Source organism: Talpa europaea (genome assembly GCF_964194135.1).
Source record: "Talpa europaea genome assembly, chromosome: 10".
Classification (NCBI taxonomy): domain Eukaryota; kingdom Metazoa; phylum Chordata; class Mammalia; order Eulipotyphla; family Talpidae; genus Talpa; species Talpa europaea.
Genome location: NC_140077.1, coordinates 78,559,971 through 78,581,015, shown reverse-complemented (window position 1 = coordinate 78,581,015; position 21,045 = coordinate 78,559,971). Strand labels below are relative to the sequence as shown.

Genomic DNA, 21,045 nt, shown 5'->3' with positions numbered 1-21,045 from the left:
TGATAAGTCAACAGGGTAGAGTGTGCGTTCATTTCTTTTATTTTGGATTCAGTTTCATGGAGAAAATATTTTAAAGAGATAACCATTATTTTGCCTTTCAGAAGGACGCATGCTGTTTCATAGGAATACAGCTGATTTCCAGATATAACCATGTTTTTGTGGCTTAAACTTTTGGCCTTTGGCTTTGTCTTTCTGGACACTGGAGTGTTTGTTACAGGTAAGCAAAATAATTTTAATATAGCCTTATTTTCTCCTTGTAGAGGGACACTGGTTTGAAAAGAACATAAGCCTTAGTGAAGCATTGGTGACTGGAATCTGCTAGAAAGTGGTGGAGGCTGTTGTAGCTCAGAGACACTTGGCTTGTGATGTGATAAAATAATTGTTTTTGTTTGAATAGGCATAAATGTTTGGGGGAAATTGCAATTTAAAAGTAAAACATTTTCTATCTTTATGTTCCTTGAAAAAAGATATATTCAAGGATATTAAAAAAAAGCAACAATGTTGCTGAACCCCCAAAGTCTGTGAACATAGGTTTATGAAAGTCTGAGAACTTTTTAATATCAAAATTAGTGACATTGTATCTTTTTAGCAAAAATGATTTTTTTCTGAGTTATTAGAAGGTTTTGGTTCCATGCAAGTATCTCCCTCCTTTAGCAGACAAGTTTGCTTCCTCAAATTTGATTACTACAGAAATATTTTATTAAATACATGCTTACAGTATAAAATAATGCAGTCGAGTAAAAAAAATGCAGTTGAGTAAATAAAATATTAACGGTTTTTCACATTCTTATTCCAGAATATATTTTCAGTCAAGTTAATGGTTACAGTACTTGTTTTAATGATTTTTTTTTTTGCCGTGGAGATTCAGGTTGGGCCGCCGCCCTTCCACGGTGATGGGTAAATAGTAGAGACTTGAAGAGATAGAATATCTAAAGTCTTAAGAATCATGCAAATGTATTCTATAGGAAAATGTAACTAATTGGAGCTCAGATAGCTATTTCAGCTTGAGACCTTTAGATACATGTGGTCTATTTAATACACATTTGTTTTAACAGTTTCAGTTTGGGTGGAGTACATTTTAGTTGATTATTAAATGTAGCTAAAAATTTGATAATTAATTTTACTCCTTATGGTGCAGTATCTAAAGACTGGTCTTTCTTATTGAAAGGAATTTGAAATGGGATTTTCATAGAAATATCAAATACATTTTAAAGAAAGAAAAACTTTATAAAATCTTGCTTCTAGAAATTCACTCTGAAACTGTTCTTTGGCTTTCCACTGCTCTCTCTTCCTGTGAAAGGCAGGGCAGTACCTACCAACTCGGCAATTTTGTCAAATTGTATTTTGAGTAAACAAAGAGTTGAAAGTAGTATGAAATAATTTACTAATTAAAAGATGGATTTAAAAAAAACTTTATGGTGTAGCCTTTTAAAGTCTTAATACGCAACATGTTTATTGTCACTGTCCTTATAAAAGTAGGTTATCTTAATCAAAAACAAATTGTAGAGAATAATTTTAGCGTATTTTCCATTAAAAATTCCCACTCAGAAACTGTTGCAAACATTTGTAAATAAACATAAAGACATACTGAAATATTTCATAGGCCGTAGAGCAAACCCCATAAAAATTTCATCTCATTCTATTAAAGGTTTTTACCATAAGAAGTTCCCTTAAATTCATAATCAAAATAAGAATATAAAATGATCTAGAAACCTTTAAGTCAATTTTGCTGAATAATTTATACTGTAATTAAGTGGCTAGATATATATAGATTTATTTTAAAAGGTCAGGTGTAACTTTAATTGTTCACATAAAAATTGAAAGGCATCAATAATTTTCTTGAAATATTTTCTCCAGGAAAAGCATATAGAGATAATCATTGTATATGTAAATCTTGTTTATTTTTAAATTCTGAAGGACATTTTATCCTGTAATATATAATTTGGTGAGTTAAAAATGATTTAAATTACACATTTTTCTTCATTTGCAACAAATGAATTGGATTATATTTTTTACTTTAATGTGTCAAAATTGAGTTTAGTGTCTATAGGAAATAACTGGCTTTAGGGCAATTGTATTCTCTAAAGGCATAAAGAAATAGAGCCACATGTAGAGATGCATCAATGCATAAATATGTGCACAATTCAGATGTTCTATTTAATCTCTAAAATACAAATATGTACAAGGCCAAAGTACTGCCAGGGTAACAACATTGCTGGGTTATGTCACACAAAAGTGTACATAAGCTCTTTTGTAGTGTCACATCACCTTGTAAGTGGAAACCAAAACTTTGTTTAAAATTTCTAGATAATTCTAAGGGAAAAGATAGTTTTAAGAATGTAGATAGAGATTAGTGTTGTCTATCTCCAACAGAGATAATGCCAGACAAGCTATCGTTCTGTGACATCGAAGTAATAGGTGTATAAGGTATTAAGTGAGCTATAAGTCATAACTGTTCAGATTAATTTCCTGGACATAATTCTTGATTTTCCATCTATTTCCACTTTCTCATGTTAGAAACATGTACTGTGCTTGCATATCACAGGTGTTCAAAACAAGTTATGAATTCAATTTAATAAGAAATACTGTTGTTATATTTTAAATACTATATGACTTAGAGATTTGGGGTAAAGTAAAATTGATTATCTACTAATTTTAGTAAGTATTTTCCTAATACAAACCCTGTCTGTAGTCATTGCTAGAACTTGAGGTGCATTTTGTTGAAGGAAAGATGATGTGGGGTGAGAGTGTCTCCTTTTCCTCTTTTGTTCAGTAGGTTAAATGCAAGTAGATTGGTTAGCTTGAGCCAGGTTTTTTCTCTGTTTGGGGCTTCGTGATATCCTTTCATTAGAGATTAGTAACTAGTGTAGGACTAGAGATATTTCTACACTGCTCATGTAAATACACATGCACATAAGTATACACATACATATATACATACTAGTTTTATGTGTCTTGTACCTATGCCAGTATATAACATACATACAAATGTATGTTACATTTACACCGTTACATTTACATTTACATTACATTTACATACATTTACACTGATTTATCTATTTATCATCTATATTTTGGTTTTCCCTATTTGTCTCTTAAAACATTGAGGTTTAATAACTTCAATACTTGACCAGTTTTGTTCTTGGTTTCTATACTCAGCATTCCTTATCTGCTGTGTATTTATGATCCATTTCCAGACTCATCGTTCAGAAGTGAGGAACCTATCTCCTTTCCTAAATTTGAAATCTTTTTCACAAAAAGATACACTCTGAAATATGTATTTCATGATTTTACATTTTAATAATCTTGAAAAATTTTCCCCTCTTCATCTCCATTGTTGTCACCTTAGGGTTAGGGTTAGGGTTAGGGTTATGCCCATATCATTTTTCTCCTGGAGTATTTCAATAATTTTCTCATGTCTGAAGTTCCACCTCTTCTATACTCTTCTGCTTAAAAAATATAAAAGGGGGCAAAGCCCTTTGATACCTTCATTGATATTATTATAAATTCTAAACTCTTAGCCAGATCAACTGGATCCACAAGTGAGATCAGAATGAGCCTGGAGCTAGGCAGGGACTTTTTTCTTTTTCTCTTACGATTAAAATAAAAAAAGTTAGAGGTTTCAACACCCTCTCTTCTGTATTTCCTCAGGACTACCAAGGCTCTGTGCAAATCCTATTTCCTCTCTGAAGTTCTCTTTTGTCACTCTCGCCAAAAAATAGCTACACTGAAAATGCATGCTTTTTATTACCCTGCTTTGTCAATTTTCACATAGAATTTTAATTTGTTGGTAGTGGCATTATTTTATCACTTACCCATCAGTGCATTTACTGTTATTGTCACCTATACAAAAGCAGAATCTATGTCTTATACCTTATTAAAAATCTAATTTCTTACCAGGCACTGAATAAATATTTTTTTTAAATATAACTATAGATTATAGTAATGTAGAAGAAAAAAAGGGGACAAGAAAAAAGTCAGACAGCAAGGCAAAGTAGAAGGCTGGAAAGAGACAATTTTATCAAGGTTAAATAGAATTGTTTGGGCCTCCCTGGTGGTGCAACGGTTGAGCGCTGGTTTGCGAAGCTGCCCGCAGCCTCTGCAGCGCCGGTTTGATCCCCGGCTTCCTGGCGAGGGTCCCACATGGCGCGCAGACCTCTCCTGCTGCCCGCTGCTCCCCTCAGCAGTATACTTCCTCAGTCTGCCTGCTCTGCTCCCTGCTCTGGCTCTGGTGAATTCTCTCACCCTCCCGCACCTCTGACTGTACCCAGTGCTTGTATAAATAAATAAATCTTTAAAAAAAATAGAATTGTTTTAGAGCAGCTTTCCTCCTGACCACCTGTGACTATGCTGGCATCTCTCTTTTTTCCTTTATCCCTTCCCTAATAAACCTGTGCTTTTAAAATATGTAAGATAATTAATTATAATTTTAGATCTGTATCTTTGCAGACTTGGTTTTTTTGTTGTTTGTTTTGTTTTTCATCTTTATTTTATCTCTTATCTCCTGACTTCCTAAAAATTCATATTTCAAAAATTTTGCTCCTAAATTTTCTTTGATCTGCTACATGGATATTTCCCTGATCTGCTACATGCATATTTTTGCTACTGGCATTCCATTTGGTGGGTTAGTTTCATTTTTCAGATACAATTGCCTAAAGAAAGAGAAGAGGAGAATAGGAGGGAAAGCATGGGGACATGTAGCATGGGGACAAAATGAATGGAGCCAGGTTCAACTCTTGCAAGATCATGTGTGGCCTGGGTACTAGTACTGGGGACTGTTTGTAAGGGCACCTAGAAGAGGAAGCACCCTGCACGATCATTGTATGTACACAGAATATTTCTAGAGTCTGGGCATCATTTCTTACATGATATTGTAAGATTATGTGAGAACATGACAATGATTTTTCAATCTGAGTAAGTAAAGAACAGGAATTTGTAATCAGTTTGCTTAATTTTGTTGGTAGAGCACAGCGTTAACTGCTGTAGAAAGGTTTTGTATTTAGACCATGGGTATATAGCACATGATGCAGAGTAAGAAATTTGTCATCACCATCACCACAGATCTTTGATCTTTTTCAGTCATTTCATAAATTTATGAGATTATTTCAATGGGAGAAAATTGGAGTGGAAATTTAACTTAATCTTAGTTTTAAACTTAGTTTGGTCCAATAGTTTTTTTTTTTTTTATAAGTTCTGTGTTTATTATTTATTTATTTATTTATTTTACACGAGCACTGGGTACAGTCAGAAGCGCGGGAGGGTGAGAGAGAATTCGCCAGAGCCAGAGCGGGGAGCAGAGCAGGCAGAAGGACCGAAGGACACTGCTGAGGGGAGCAGCGGGCGGCAGGAGAGGTCTGCGCGCCATGTGGGATCCTCCTCTGGTGGCCGGAGAGCAGCCAGGGATCCAACCGGTGCTGCAGAGGCTACGGGCAGCTTCGCAACCCAGCACTCAAACGCTGCGCCACTGGGGAGGCCCTGGTCCAGTAGTTTTGTCAATACTAGACATCCAAACCCAGACTAGTTGCCTATTACCAACTAGGGGTTGGTGCTATGATTTTTGCATACGTGAAGATATACTTTTTAGGGAAGAATAAAAAAGAAAATATTGCAGATTGTTTATTTAGCAATATAATGTGATACCTATTTCTACATGATACTAAAATATGTAGAAATAAAAATTATAGTAATCTCTAGATTTTGTGTAGATGGTCTTAGCCAATATTTAGATTAGAAAATATCTAAATATTGCCTAAAATCTTCAACTGCAACCATTTTTATCAATGTACTACTTTAGCTTTAGTTGGTCAAGATTCTAGCTAATATAAGCATAGTATTTTGTGTTCAAGAGTCATACAAAAACAAGGAAAAAAGAAAGAAACAAAGAATGAAACCATGCTACTCTTTCAACCAGGACAAGGAAAAATGTACATAAAATCTATGTACTTATGTATGTTACTATTTATAATATCTTCAATTAATCTCTTCAATGCTTTTATTAGATTCATTAACAAAGACCTGAGCTCAAAGAAAAGTGTAACATTTTCTGTGGTACTTACTATACAGTGTTTGAAGTGTAAAGAGTAAACATTACTCCTGCTAAAAAAAGAGACCCAAATATCTGAAGTTTAAAAGCTGCTTTATTAAATTTCAGTTTCTCATACATACATATACACATATACATACAGCATTATGATAAACTTGTAACTACATGCAATACTATTCAAGTGAAAATCATTGCTATTTATTTATTTTAAAAATTACATTCAACAAAAATTTTCACAACTGAAAGTAAATCCTCAATCCTCCAAAAAAAGAGATCTGCTAACGTTGGGACAGAGTGAAGAGATGAGAAGGCAGCTCAGCATCATACTCTCATGTATTAGGATATGAGCAGTTGTTAAAGTGAACTTTAACAAAAATCACTGAAAAACAAAAATAAACTCCTTATTGTAAATTTACAGACTCATATTTGTCCTGATAGCCATGAACATAAACTAGGCTATATAAATAATAATAATGTTAAGAGATGATACCAAAGGGATGATATCATAGCGATAAAGTATAAAGTGCAAAGAATAAATATCTCTAGTTAAAGAAAAATTAAATAGTAACTTTTTTACTGATAAAATAAATAGTAAGCATGATAGGAATTGTGTTAGGAGCTATTCCACCTTGGAGAATACCAAGGAATCTGGACTGAGAAATATCTTGGAAATTCAATTCTATGAATTGTATGGTCATGATTCAAACATTTTTCCACCTTCAAGACACAGTTTTCTTGACTATATAGTGTTGTAAGCTTTAAAAGTGATAATACTTGTGAAAATCCTTTGAAAACTATGGCATACTCTGCAAAGTTGTAACTTTTATTAATGCGATCCCATAAAATCAAAGCACGTAGCTCTTTACCATTGGGACGTGATTCCAAATCACTATTCTTCCTTTGAGAGACTCTGAGGGATGAAGTTTAAGGCCATATGGCAGAAGAATAAACCCTTATAAATATTTGAATTCTTTGAAGTTTTCTTGTCCTGTTTTAGGGATTTTTCAGGTTACTTTGGATTTTACCTTTTAAATAGTTTGTAAATCCATTTCCTTTCACAACTCTTTACTCAAGATTCTTATCATGTTTTATCCTCAACAACAACCTGAAATCTTGCCACTCTTCAATCCCTCTTATGTTCATACAATAAAAATATTTTCCCTGGTATCAACAACTTACTGGTCACTAGGAGCAGTGAAAGAAAGGAAGGGGATGTATCACCTCTGGTTCCATGGATGACTCCGAAGACTAGGTTGTTTCTCTTGAAAAGAAAAAAAATAAACATTTAATTAGAACATAACTACATTTATGAATTTGCCTTGAAGATAGGTCTCACAAAAGAAAAACTCCATTAAGTCAATTTAATTCTCTGAGTAATTTTTATATCAACATATTAATCAATTTCCAGTTTCCCTATTTATACTTTTATTTTACTGAATAAATTTAACAGCATCAAATTTAATATTTATAATTATTATTAAATTGGTGAATTATTTTTATCCACATCAAATTTTATGCCTCTGGAAATTTTCCTTTTATTATTTTTCTCAGTGTAATTTTTCTTATCAAGCATTACAGACCTAAATTTCCCCCAAAAGGCTTCAACTTGTAAATACTATTTAGCCATAAGTATTCCCTGTATACAATTTTAGTCACTGCTAGCTTCAATTTAAAAAATTTCATTGTTACATAAAATGTAATTTATATCATTTTTCTCTTGTCAAAGTTTAGATTGAGCAGTATTAGCCATTCTCAAATTTATATTGTGTTAATGTTTCTGTCAGCAGCATTTCTTTCATAATTGAGAGTTCTTTCAGCAAGATTCATTTGAAACTGGATATTTGGTTATTTGTCAGTTAGCCCATAGAAACTTTAAGAACATTTGGAGAAATGCTGCATTAATCTAAAATTGTTGTATTTTCATTACCGATCATTTGTATGGGATTCTTCTGATTAGTTTACACATGTTGGCCAACTTCTCATTGATGGAGCAGAAAGTGAGGAGAGGAATCAACGTAATAAATTTAAAATCTTCTCGATGTACAATGTATATTTGCAGTCAAATCCTCCTATTTTGTTCTCTGTACATTTAGGAAAATAAAAGTTGTTAGCATGGCACACAACTCTAATTTAATTCCACCAGATTTCTCCAGCTTTATCTGTGACCACCTTGTGACATGTATTATATAGGCTTGTATTTTAGTAAAAATATGTTTTCCTGTCTCCCAACTGTTGGGCATGCCTTTTTTTTACATTTACTCCGCATCTTTTTCTTAAATTGGGAAAATTATAATTGCTACTTAAAATTTTCAAAGTTGACTTCCTCTGGGCAGTCCTCTTGCACATCTTCAGTTCTCTCACCCCTTTCACAACTGCAGAGGCACTCTTCTGCTGTGAGAATCCTCTCAGTTACCTTCTTGAAAATCTCTTTCCGGGGATCTCTCAGGGTAGCTGGTAAACTCAGGTAGGTGAGTGACTGCAGGTTTTTGAAACTTGGTTGAAGAATGGATGGTCTGTCAGTGTAACACAGCCATCTATGTAGAAAGTACTTAACAGCTCATAAAAGTAATTTTAGTCTTGTCCTTTTGGTCTTGTTTCTATTTAAGTAAATTTCTGGTAAAATTTCTGCATGATAGAAATTTCAGGAAATAGAAGAATTAGCTAAGTCCTTGCTGATTTTTTTTTCTTTCCATCTTCCATTCCCTCTTTCACTTGCATGTTGTGTGTAAAATTGCACATCCAATTCTTTTCTAGGTAAATTAAACTATGATTATGGTAGGCAATTGGAAAAATGCAGAAATGAATGTTAGGCAAATAAAAAAAATCTCACAGATTATTAATACTTACAATCTAAAAGCTTTCTGAGTATTTTATCAGGTTAGCTAAATCTACTTATTTATTCTTTAATTCAGTTCAGAAAAAGTATGTTTTCCCTACACCAGAAACTGAGAATAACATATCCCTGTGACTATCCTCATGAAGTTTAATCTCATAATGACAGTGGCTGCTCAGAGATGGAGCTCCAAATGATCCAAATTCTCCATAACTTTCCTCAGCAAAGTAATAATATACCTTGTTATAAATAATTTTTTGTGCTCTGGTCTTTTATAAATTATAAGTAAATTGCTATTTTAAAATCTACATATACTATATAAATAAAAACTCTGTTTTTGTAAGATAGTGTCTAAGCTCTAGTTCCAACCAGATCTCTTCTGTAGGTTTCAGTGACAGAAATTCTGAAGCTGTCACTGAGTTGCATAGATTATTATTGGATATTAGATTATTATTAAATTTATTTGCCTATTTATTCATTTCTGCACTTTTCAAATTACTTAGCATAATCATGGTTTAATTTGCCTAGAAATAAATACAGTAAGACATAAAAAGTTTAAAACATACATACACCATGTTTGCCATGCAAAACTCTTTAATTCTTTATGGTGATCTTTCAGGACAATTTTCCAAGGTCACCAGCTAATAAAGTATGGGAGTTTGGAGTGTGAGGCTGAGTCTATGTGATTCTGGGTCTTTTTTTATTTTCTGGGTTGCATAGACCTCTCAGTGATCAGCTTAATAAACAGGTAATTGAGATCATGATTACATGATGGTGGGCAAGTCTCACCAAGACTAAAGAGTAGTTAGTAGCTTCCTAGAGATCATTTGTTTGAAACATACACTTAAGACCTATCCATCTAGTCTGACCAAATAGGTAAACCATTGTGCACTGAATCACCCCCATATCTTTAGCAAGATCTAACCCAGCTAAAATTGTGTGTCTCATATAAGAAGCAAACAGACACCTGTGATTAATTGGTCTTTACTATGAATGCTGATACCACATTAGGAATTCAAAAGTAATGTGGTACAATCACCTTGAAAAGGAGGTTAACAAGGTATAAGACTGAAACCATCTAGAGGTGAGTGATAGAATGGAAAGAATGGATTTTCCCCCACCTAGTTCATTTTTTGATATTACATAAAGTGAAAGACATTGAATAATTTACCAAAGAATCTAGATTTTATTGTTTCTGAAGTGCAAGGGAAGTAACTTGACCTTTGTTAAACACTTTGATCATGGAAAACACACGAGGCTTCATCTTATTCCAGGAAGTGTAGGTACCAGATAATCTTTTCATAGTCATCCAAGCAGCATATTAATGATTCAGGTAGAACTTTCTTGCAGTTTTCTACTCCAGGGACATGTTGGTTATACCTTAAGGAAAAGTAAAGAAAAAATATATTTATTGTTTGGTTACCATCATACATGTGGACTGCCAATCAGCTAATTTAGACCAAATATTCTTTGACTTCCTTAAACTTAGGTTTCCAAAGACCCTTTTGGTTTTCTGAAATATTCCATTGTTTTATTTTCTGAATTTACTTATTGATACTTTAGGTCTAGTCAAGGTATATAATAGATAAGAAAAAATGAAGCAGAAGATAACAGTTTAGAATTCTGCTGATGAGAGGAAACGATGATGTGAAGAAAGTAGATCAATAAAAGAAGGTCAGAAAGGATGAAAGTAATTTTAAGATATGATACTAGAAATGTTGAGTTCAGGCAAACTCCACTTTTAAAGTGCTTAAGAAGTCAGTCTTTGAAACTTTACCTGGACATCATTCTGAGCTTGCCAATTATGAAACATTAGGAAACTGATCTTTCAAAGCCTCCATTTCTTTATCTGTAAGATTATAATAATGGCAATAGCTATTATATGAGATGATTTACTTATTGACTCAATAGTTGTTTATAAAGCCCCACTATGTACTAGGAACTATTATAAATGCTGGCAGAGTAGTAAATAAATAAAAAATCTATCTACTTTCCTATCTTAGCAAAGGGAAGCAACAAACAAAAAATAGAATAGAGAAAATTTCAGGTCTTTATGAATGCTCAGATATGTTATCTGATGAGACAGAACAATTTGAAGGGTGAATGCCCCTTTAGACAGAGTAATCAAGGAAGACTTATGCAGAAGTCCTTTTTTTTAAGCCACTTGACTTGACAAGAAAGTAAAGATTCACATGAAAAGACACTGGCAGGTGCAAAAGCCCTTTGGGGAAAGGAAAAAAAAAATGGTGGGTCTAAGCACAGAAAGGAGGTCAGGTGCCTGTAGTGTGGTGAGTACGGGGTCAACGTTGTGGTGGCACTGGAGAGATAAGCAGAGGAGGCAGGTCCTAAGGCCTTGTTGGTAATGAGAAGGACTTGGGTTACATCCTATATGTAATGGAAAGGAGTCATTTGAAATTTTTAGGCAGAGAATGACCTAATGTTATTTTGGTCTTAGAGACTACTCTGAATGCTGTCAATGGAATATACTGGAAATGAGTCAAAACCTGTAGGCTCCCTGGTGAAAGGGAGAAAGGAGAAGCAATCTGGACTAAATGTTGGCAGTGGAGGTAGAAAGAAAGGACAGATATACCTAGGATCAAGAATTGTTGCTATGTGGAAAAGATGTTTTGCCAAATGACTCATTTTTTCCCCATAGGCAATCAGAAGGGAAAAAACGCAGTTAAGGGCAAACAATCAAGGGTACTGTCTTGTTTGTATTGCTCATTAAACATCTAGCAGAGGAGTCTATCAATCAACTGGAGTATTGGGTTCCATTAAATCTTGATTGGAGACATACACTTAGGAATTACTGTTGCAATTGGAATTTAAAGTCAAAAGACTGAATCTGAGGGAGGAAAAGAATGTATAGCTTCAGAAGCACAGAAGAGCTAATTCTGAGCCCTGGTATTCTTCCTATTTGGAGAGTTAGGAGCAGTGACTAGAAAAAGAAACTAAGAACCATAACCAGTGAGGAAAAAAAAATATTTTGCTTTGAATGTCAAAGGAAAGAGTTGATGACAGTAAAGGTCTACTGTGCTTGCTAGTACATTATGAAAATCTGGCAAATTCCATGTAAAAATTCAAATTCATGTCGCCTACTGAAAAGTTGATGGAATAGTAGTTGTGTACATTCTAATTATTGTTGAATGTCCCTATTTAATTTTAATATCATCACAAAAGTAAGCATGAAGGAATTTATGATATTATTTGGACAAAGATTTAAATATGTTCATATATATGATGTTTATATGGTAAAGATAAATCCATATACCTCAGAAGGTGCACTTTAAAATAAATTTTTAATAAAAATTATACAAAGTATATTGAAAGACTAATAAATTAAACATTTAACTGAAAATGTCTTATTACTATCAGTGTTGGATAGGTTGAAAATTGTTTTGATAGTTTATTATATCCATTAAAAAGTTCATTTCTAAATCAAATTTTAAGTTTTTCATTTGAGAAATTTGAGAAACAATTGGTTATCACTTAGGCTTATATTATATTCCTCTAATAGCCTTAATAGTTATGCAGCATGTAAACATTGATTTGTCCTTTAGGAAACATACGCATATAGGATTTTAATTTCAGACTTGGTAGGTTTTTAAAAAAGAGATAGTTTTAGAGTAATTTATTTTTGTACTAACTGGTAGTTAGTGAATAGGAAAAATCCTTAGCTACTATGAAAAATAGTGCTTATTATGTGCCAGGCACTACTTTCAACATTTTATAAGGGTGCTTTCATTTAACTTAAGAAAGCATTATATAATCCAGTCTAGCTTATACTTGTCTTTAACATAAGTAAATTTGTTAATTTATGTTTCCTGATATTTATTATAAAATTTGTTGATTATCATATCCTGGAAGTGAATAATAAAGTTTATTGTTGCTTGTTCTAATTGTAAATACTGAAATTGTGGGAAAAAAAAAAGGTAAAGAAAGGGAAGTAACACTGAACTCTTCCCATGTGCTGGGCCCTCTTCAAGATGCTTTATCTATGTATTGCTATTCAGCTTTAGGTTTCTTTCTACATTTTATTTCTAATTCTTCAGAGTATTAAATGAATGTTCAGACAATCCTTAGTCACTAGTCTTAATAGAGAAAATCAAAATTATGGTTAAACCAAAAGACCAAGTAATCTAAATATTATTAATATTTATTTTTGTGTTGTAGTGTTTTTGCTGAAATTGAAAAATGGCATGCATGTCAGATAGTTTGGAAGTTTCCTATGATCTCAATAATGAACTCATACTGAAAAGGCTCAGCATAGGAGAAAGTTGTTCAGATTTCTCTTCCTGCCTCTGCATAATTTTCATATAGATATAAATATAAAGCAGTAGTTGAAGTACATCTGCTACACCGTGACAGAGAGAAGGTGAGAGGTGGGCCAATGGAAGGAGGGGATAAGAGAAAGTGGTCCACTTTATTGCAAACAGTATTTTAAAGTGTGGGAAACAGAGAGTTATGCATAAGGCATCTTCATCAGTGAGTCAGAAAACATAATTTGCTGTAATGCAAGAAAAATCTAGTTGTGTGTGAGTGGTAGGGAGATAAAAGCTTCATAATCTTAAGTGATCTATTTTCAGATGTGTTAGCTCAACTTTGTAAGCAAATCTCACTTACACTTTTCTCATTGTTTTAAATGTACAAGTTTGAAAGAAGGAAATGAACTTCTATTTAAATAAGCGGAATCAGCATCTTTTAAGTGTTAAGAGTTGAGATGCCCCTCGCTTCATTGCAGCGTTAGGACAAATGGAATCTACAAGTCCATCTACAAACTCAAGAAAGGTTCTCACATGGAGAAAGAATAAAGATATTTTTGGGATGAACTACAGCAGAAAATCACTAAAGCCTTTGAAATAAAAGATTATCTCTTTTCTAAGAACAGAAGGTGGTGTTTTGTTGAGGGCAGCTTGAAAAGCATGGATGAAAGAGCTATTGGGAATGACTAGCTAGAGATCAAGGGCAAGTAGAACCTCAAGATTCTAGAAGTGGAACAAGTTAGATATAACATAAGGAGTACTTTAAATACAGGGAAATAAGAATAATAAAAATATCTTTTGTTGTCAAATGTAAAATTTGTGCCAGTTTTGTCACACTGTATTTTTCAGGAGCACTGTAAAACTAAAGATATTTTCTATTAACATCATTTTAACTGTACATATTTTTCTCATCTTAGTTATGAAAAGAAAAAAATACATTTTGCTGAAAGAATCCTAAGTGATATTTTTGTTATCCTTAATAGAATGCCTCTCTTAAACTAAATTATAGTATTTACCCATTTTCAAGTTAAAAAAGGTTATGGAAAATGAATGTGAAAGCACTTCAGAAAGTATAATGACATGAAATAATATATGAGATTGTTAAATTATGTAAACATTTGGAAAACTTTATAAAAGAATGCAAATGTTCTGTTATCACTATTACCTTCTCTTTGGATTTCTACTTTAAGAGATGGAATGGTAAAATATTGATTTAAAAAATAAGAAATACTTTGAATATTAATCTATAAATTATGACCATTTTGATACAAAAATAGATATATGGAGTGTTCAGCAACTGTCAATGTAGACTCTTATTTTGTAGTTAAAATATCCTATAAAATCTATATTTGCTAAAGAGGAATAGACTAAGGAAAATAATCATTATGATCCAGAAAACCAGGATTTTATGGAATCTTTGCTCCAGTATGTTTTGTCAGTTTATAAAAGAAAATGCTCATCATAGATCTATTTTTTTGCTAAAGAGAAACCTTTATATTTTAAAACAAATTATTTACATAATGATGTTCCTGGGGAATAAAATCTATCTTTTATTTTAATGCATCCATTATTCCTTTCCATATTTAATATAAATTACTGTAATTATTTAAAACAAAAGTAAAGCATAATTCATTAAAAAAATCAATTTGAATTTTGTTGTCCAATTTGAACTTTCCCAGAAGAAACACCTCTTACGACTATCAGAGACCTTGGGGAGGGGTTAAAAAAAAAGTATATCAGAGACCATAACCTGCCTTTTACTCTCAGCTTCCATTTTATGGGCTGAACATCTGGATTTGATGGGCATGAAAACATTTCCTTCCGCTGACTTTTCTAATAATCCTCTCTAACAGATACACATGCTTTGTGTTTGTTAACAAAATTGACATGATTTTAATATCTACTGTTTTAACACTCAATGAATTATGGAATTTTCAGTGACCTTTTTTATTAAATGCATCTTAAATTCCTTATATAAACAACATTAAGGGCCACTCTAAAAAGTATTAGGGCCACAGATGTTTTCCTTTATATATTAATTGATTTAAGATTCATCCATGTTGTTAAAATGTCCAGAAGTGAACAATAATGATGGCACTTGGGCCAGATTAAAATTCCTGTTGTACAAAAATAATAGTAAAATGAAATGATTGAAACAATTGTAGTTAGTAGAATGAAAACAATCTGACATTAAAAACTTTATTCCCTTTTTATAATGAAAAGATTGAGTCCTAAAGAAATTTAAAAAGAAAGAAAAAGAGAATTTGGAAACTATCCTAATGTAAGACATCACTATTTACCTAACAATACAATTATAGAGGGGAAAATCTTAGAAATCATCTATTGCACAAATGAGAAAATGGAAGCAAAAACATTTAATGATGTGTCCTGAGTTACACCAAAAATGAAGGAACTTGGTCTGGAGTTTATCTGCTGTATCAGGAGGTATTTTCCCATTTGCCTGATATGATGGAATGACTATCAAGTTAGTCATTCAGGACAAGTTTGAATCCTAATATGATCACTAATTCCTTTTCACTAGACTCAGATTCTGATGTGTGTTAGTGGGTAACTTACTTGACTTCTTCCAGTCTGTTCCTTTCCCAGTGATAAATGCTTAGTTCTAAGAAAATGGATTGTTTACTTCAGTTCCCATCTCGGCCTGATTGATCTTTTGAGATGGATAATTCAGTCATCCTGTTCATGATGGGATGTTTAGCAAAGTCCCTAAACCTTACAAAGTAGAAGCATTAGCATGCCCTCCACTCTCTAAACTCCCTACCATAAATGTCTCCAGACACTGCCAAGCATCATTTGAAGGCAAAATTGCCAGTCCTCACCACCTTCCTTGAAAACTACTGAGTTAGTTGAGACCATTCTTTGGGCCTACCCAGCAGTTAACTTAGTGTTTATCCCAGAAAATATGGCTAATTCCTGTATACGTCATTTAAAAGTATTCATTAGGCCTTATTCATTATGAAGTTGTTAGGGCCTATTTACAGTAACTAAAAAGGACATCATATCATTTTTAGAAAAGTAAAATCAAAGATCAGAAATATCTACAGATGAGAATTTTATGGTAGCAGTAAGATAACACTAGAAAGGTTTAAGAATGCTTATCTACTGTAAGTGACTCAATTTTTTTTCATGTAAGAATATCTATGTATTTAGCAGTTTTACCAAAGTCTACAGTAACAATTTAATCATTGTTTCATAGATTAATAGGGACTCACTTCAGATCAAAGATGTGTTTTGTTCCTTTCTAAAGCCATTTGAACAGTGAAGGGCATTTGTTTCTGATAAGATTTGCTGGTGCAACCATTGTTTCATCTTGAAAATGGTCCTTTGCACATGGAAGAAATAGATACCTACTATTAGTGTTAAATTAAAAGATAATGTTACTTCTCTTTCTTTCCCTCCACCACCTTCATTTTCTTCCCACTGGATCTAGATACCTGCTAACCGAAGGTGAAAGCCTAGTACAGACACTTTGTATGTTCAGGACACCAGAAGATTTTTCTAGCAATTAATGCTAGTCCAAAGAGGTAGTGTGATGAACTCTGCAACACTACCGGGTTACTTGGTCATGCATTGCTGCAAGTTCCCTGAGGAAGTTTACTGACTTGTGGTTTTACAAGAAATATACGTCACGGAATGGAGGCGGTGGGGAGCGGGTGCAGGAGGAAAACTTAGTTGTTATAAAGTGGGAGCTGAGAGCTCAAATAGGTTGGTATGTACTGCCAGATGGAGATAAAAATTGAGGCAGCCACTTCCTGTGACTAGCAATTGTTAAGGGGAACTTCAACAATTGTTAAATGTGTTAAAGGGAATCATAGAAAGTACACTAGACAGGAGACTTAAAGGGGGAAATCAATTTTGTTTAAAATGGAGGAACCATTTCTTTTTTTTAATTTTATCTATTTTTTACATCATTTTTCATTTTTGCAAAATGTATGCATTTTCGTCATGGTTTTAGTCCCCATACAATTCCCACCCACCCTTGTTTTCATCCAACCCCCACTCCCCGTATTGTGTCTCTGGTTTATAGTTGCTTGTTGATTTTGATTTTTACTTTATTATAATTAGTCTTTTTCCTGGTCCCTTATTTAGCGATTATGCTCAGCGAAATAAGCCAGAAAGAAAAAGAAAAATACTGGATGGTCTCACTCATAGCAGGAATTTAGAAAACCTAAATAAGGAAGCATTTCTTTTGTAACAGATCTATTTAACTGTATCATATGATGGTTTAAGAACATTTCATCCTTGGAACACATGTGTATTAATATCTGAGATAAATATTTTGATTTATCTTTTTTCCAGTAAAGCAATGTTTGAACTCATATCAAAAACAATTGGCAAGTATAGCAGAAAAAATTAGTTGGACCGTAGTGTTGATAGTTAATCTTTCAGAAAATTAAGTTTTTCTAAGTTTACCTGTTGATAAATATGTTAATGGTGAAAATACCTTTTCGGATATTGAATACTGACACCAGGTTATTGGTGCTTTAGTATTTTTTCCATTAAAGAAATGTAGCTTTGATAAGTCAAACCAATTTCTATTTTTATTGAGGTTAAGAATGAAGGTTTTATTTTCTCTTCAGCTAAGACAAAGAATGTCTTGAATAAGCTACTCTTTTAAAATAAAAATAAACATATTATTAGTATTCACCTAAAATCCCAAACATGTTCCAATGAAGTATATTCAGCTTTGTGTATAAAAATCAATTATTTAAAAAACAACAACAGTGTTTTCATTTTTAACTCTCTTGCTACTTCTGGGTTCTCACTGAGTCCGGAAGCAGAAGTTGCAAAACATTGTGAGAAAACTTTTTCTATATGTTTTTTAAAATCTCCACCTAAATGGAAATACCAGAAGTCTGAGAGGAAAGTCCATTCTTGCTAAATGCTCATTTCAATATTGTATCTATACTGCAGTTCTTCAGTTATCTTGGTACACCTACCCTCTATCCCTTCTGAAGTGTCAGTCATCTTTTATCATCCCTGTTCTCACCCTGAATGAATTATTTTATGTTCCCAATTGCCACAGACTTCTTTCATGTTCCATTAAATTATGCCTTGGTAGCATCTCTTTCATAATTATATAGAAATAGTCTAATTATGGTTAGCTGCTAAATGAAAGCATTACACTAAGTAGTATTCAAGTACCAGCTTTGGAGAATAGCAGTTTTTTCACTTTCCCAGGAAGAGATGTGAAGTCCATGTAAAATGCAACCATCTCACATGCCCATAGAGATGTCCTCCCAATCCCTGTCTCACTTTGAATGTCCATCCTTAGTTTACTTTTTAGTTTCTCATATGGTATCATAAGCCTCTCTATAGGAGGAACCTTTCCTTATATTCTGTTGGGTGCTCAGTGCCTGATATTAGAGAGTAGTTTTTAAACAGATATTTATCAAAATAATAATGAAATGAATGAATGGATGAATCCCTACAACTTTTTGAGAGAACTTGGTGTTGTGGGATTATTATACATTATTATACATTGATGACTGATATTTTGATGGAATGGCAAACTACTGAGCTTGAGTATTGTATTACTTTCTTATATAAAGAGGGGATAAGTCATTGTGCACTCCAAATAGTTTTGTTCATGAAAGCAAAGCCATACATAAGTGCTCATTTCCTTGAGATAGAATGGCTTGGATAATCTTGACTGTTTATTATGATTTATCTATCTCCACTATATAAGAAAAACATCTCTTCTATGTGATGAGATACATTTTGTTAAGCCTCTTGCTTGATCATTTTCAGACTAAGTTATCAAGTTTTCTGAGCCTTTTTCACCCCTTCCTGTTCCTCTCACCCCCCAAAATGTGGTTTACACTTTGGTATTTGTGACCTAGGAATGCTAGATGGAACATATCACACATCACACACACACATGCTTTGTTTTGTTTTTCATCATAATCAAAAAAGAATCCAATTCTTCCTTCCCTTTGCAGTGAAAGTCTTTAGAAGAAAAAGCCTGTTTTACTCCAATTATTGGGCAATGTGAAGTTGAATAAGTGATGTGGCCCTATTTCACGAGCATATAGTCAGTATCTGCCTGGCAGGCAGCTTCTGTGTTTTTTCGTGGTGACTAAGAAATTCTCTTTCTAGACCAGATTTTTCAAAATAATATTTTTAGAAATCTTAACAATGAACTTTAAAGTTAAGGACCAAGTTGCTTTAAGTGACATAAACATGTTTAGAGATACATGTTTAGAAATGTGATTTTGTATTTTCATAAAATTTAAAACCAACTCAGACTGATTAACAGACCATCAGAGACATCTGGGTCTAGGTCATGTCTACAGGAACCTCTGTCTCTAAGAAGGAGGAAACGGCTTCTTCATGTTTTTACTTCTGCCTATTCTCTTGCCTGTAACCACAAGACATACTTTTGTGGGAAAAAAAAAATAAGGCTTTCCTGCAAATGCTCCACAAGTGTATGTGTCACTGTATGCCATCGAGCAGAAGACACAACAGTGCTATGAGGTGTGTGGAATTTCTAGCGCAGGTCCTACCCCATGGGAAACGGAGGATCAAGCTTCATTTGAGGATACAATAGGTGGGGACTGTCTGAGGAAATGGGCAATGTGTATTTAATGCCCTAACCAATTTGGTCCTGAGGGATATTTAATCTTTCTATGGAACTAATTCATTTTCTGCTGTCAAAGAAGGATATTTTGGCAGTTTGTCATTAAAATGCATATCAATAAACAGAAATCTGTTTTCCTAAATTTATATGACCGTATCTTTAAGATAGAGCTCTCAACTGGGAATTTCTCTGTCAAAGATTAGGAAAGTTTTAAGTCTCTCATGATAATAGCAAACGGTCTTACAAAAAAAAACTGTATTGCCTATGATCTTTCCTGGCAATGTATGAGAGTTTCCTTTCTTATACATTTGCCAGAGATGGATTTCGCCATTTTCCAACATGTATTAATTTTATATGTAAATCTGGTATTTCTTACAAAATTTCTACTTTGTGTTTAGTTTGGTTTTTGTGAGTTGTTTTATGTGCTAATCATCATTTGCATTTTCCATTTTTTGAATTGTGTTCACATGGTTTGTAGATTCCTCTCTGGTGTGACTGCGTTTAAATTTTGATTTAGAGATATGTATAGAAGGGAAATATATTTTATGAATTGATATAAATGACAGAATCAGAACAGTGAGTAGAGTTTACCAGGTTGCCATCTGTGACATTGTCTGGAAGAGGAGACATAGGCACTTCTATAAATTTTCCTTTCTATAAAACTGTTAGTCCCCAGAATATTCAGGGGAGACTTGTGAGGCCATAATGGAGGCCAGTTTGCATTCTCCCAGAAGAGATCTTTTTATGAAATCAAGGTGGCTTTGGCAATAAGTCCTTATGCCCATTATCCTATTTATCAAGGAACTTAGCCACCAGCACAGTGATTCAAAGTGCACTATATTATGTGCTGGAGTTCTTCACCTTTTGCTTCACCCCCATAACTTCCACCCATAACCACATACCTATTTGTTAACTTTCACAACAGCCTATGAGAAACAGTATTTTCAGTCCACTCCTTTTAAATTGCTTTCACAAGAGAATTGCACCACCGAAGTTGAAAGAAATCCTTAGGAGACATTAATACATGTATCCTCCTTGCCACACATCCTCGCTCAATATTTTCTAAGGATTCCTTTTATAAAAAAAGAAAAACCTAGTTTAGTGGTGAACCACTTAAATTATTTGAAATTTGTGGTTTCCTAATTTCCTATCCTATGACTAAAAACGGTGGTTCTCAAACATTTGGGTTTGAGGACTCCTTCTTAAACATTGTTAAACACAAATTACATTCTTAAGCATGATTGTGGATGCTCACCCAAACTTTATTTATGTGGCTTATATACATATTTACTAAAAGGGAAATCAA

At 33.3% G+C, this 21,045-nt stretch overlaps 1 protein-coding gene across 1 annotated transcript in view; it reads left to right on the top strand.

Annotated features, from left to right (window-relative positions):
* Positions 1-150: 150 nt before the first annotated feature.
* Positions 151-21,045, top strand: part of PTPRC (protein tyrosine phosphatase receptor type C) — a gene marked incomplete at both ends in the record, with an annotated part of 114,091 nt that continues 93,196 nt past the window's right edge. The window contains one exon of the mRNA XM_084244488.1: positions 151-217. Coding sequence (XP_084100614.1) covers positions 151-217 — 67 coding nt within the window. The remainder of the gene's footprint in view (positions 218-21,045) is intronic.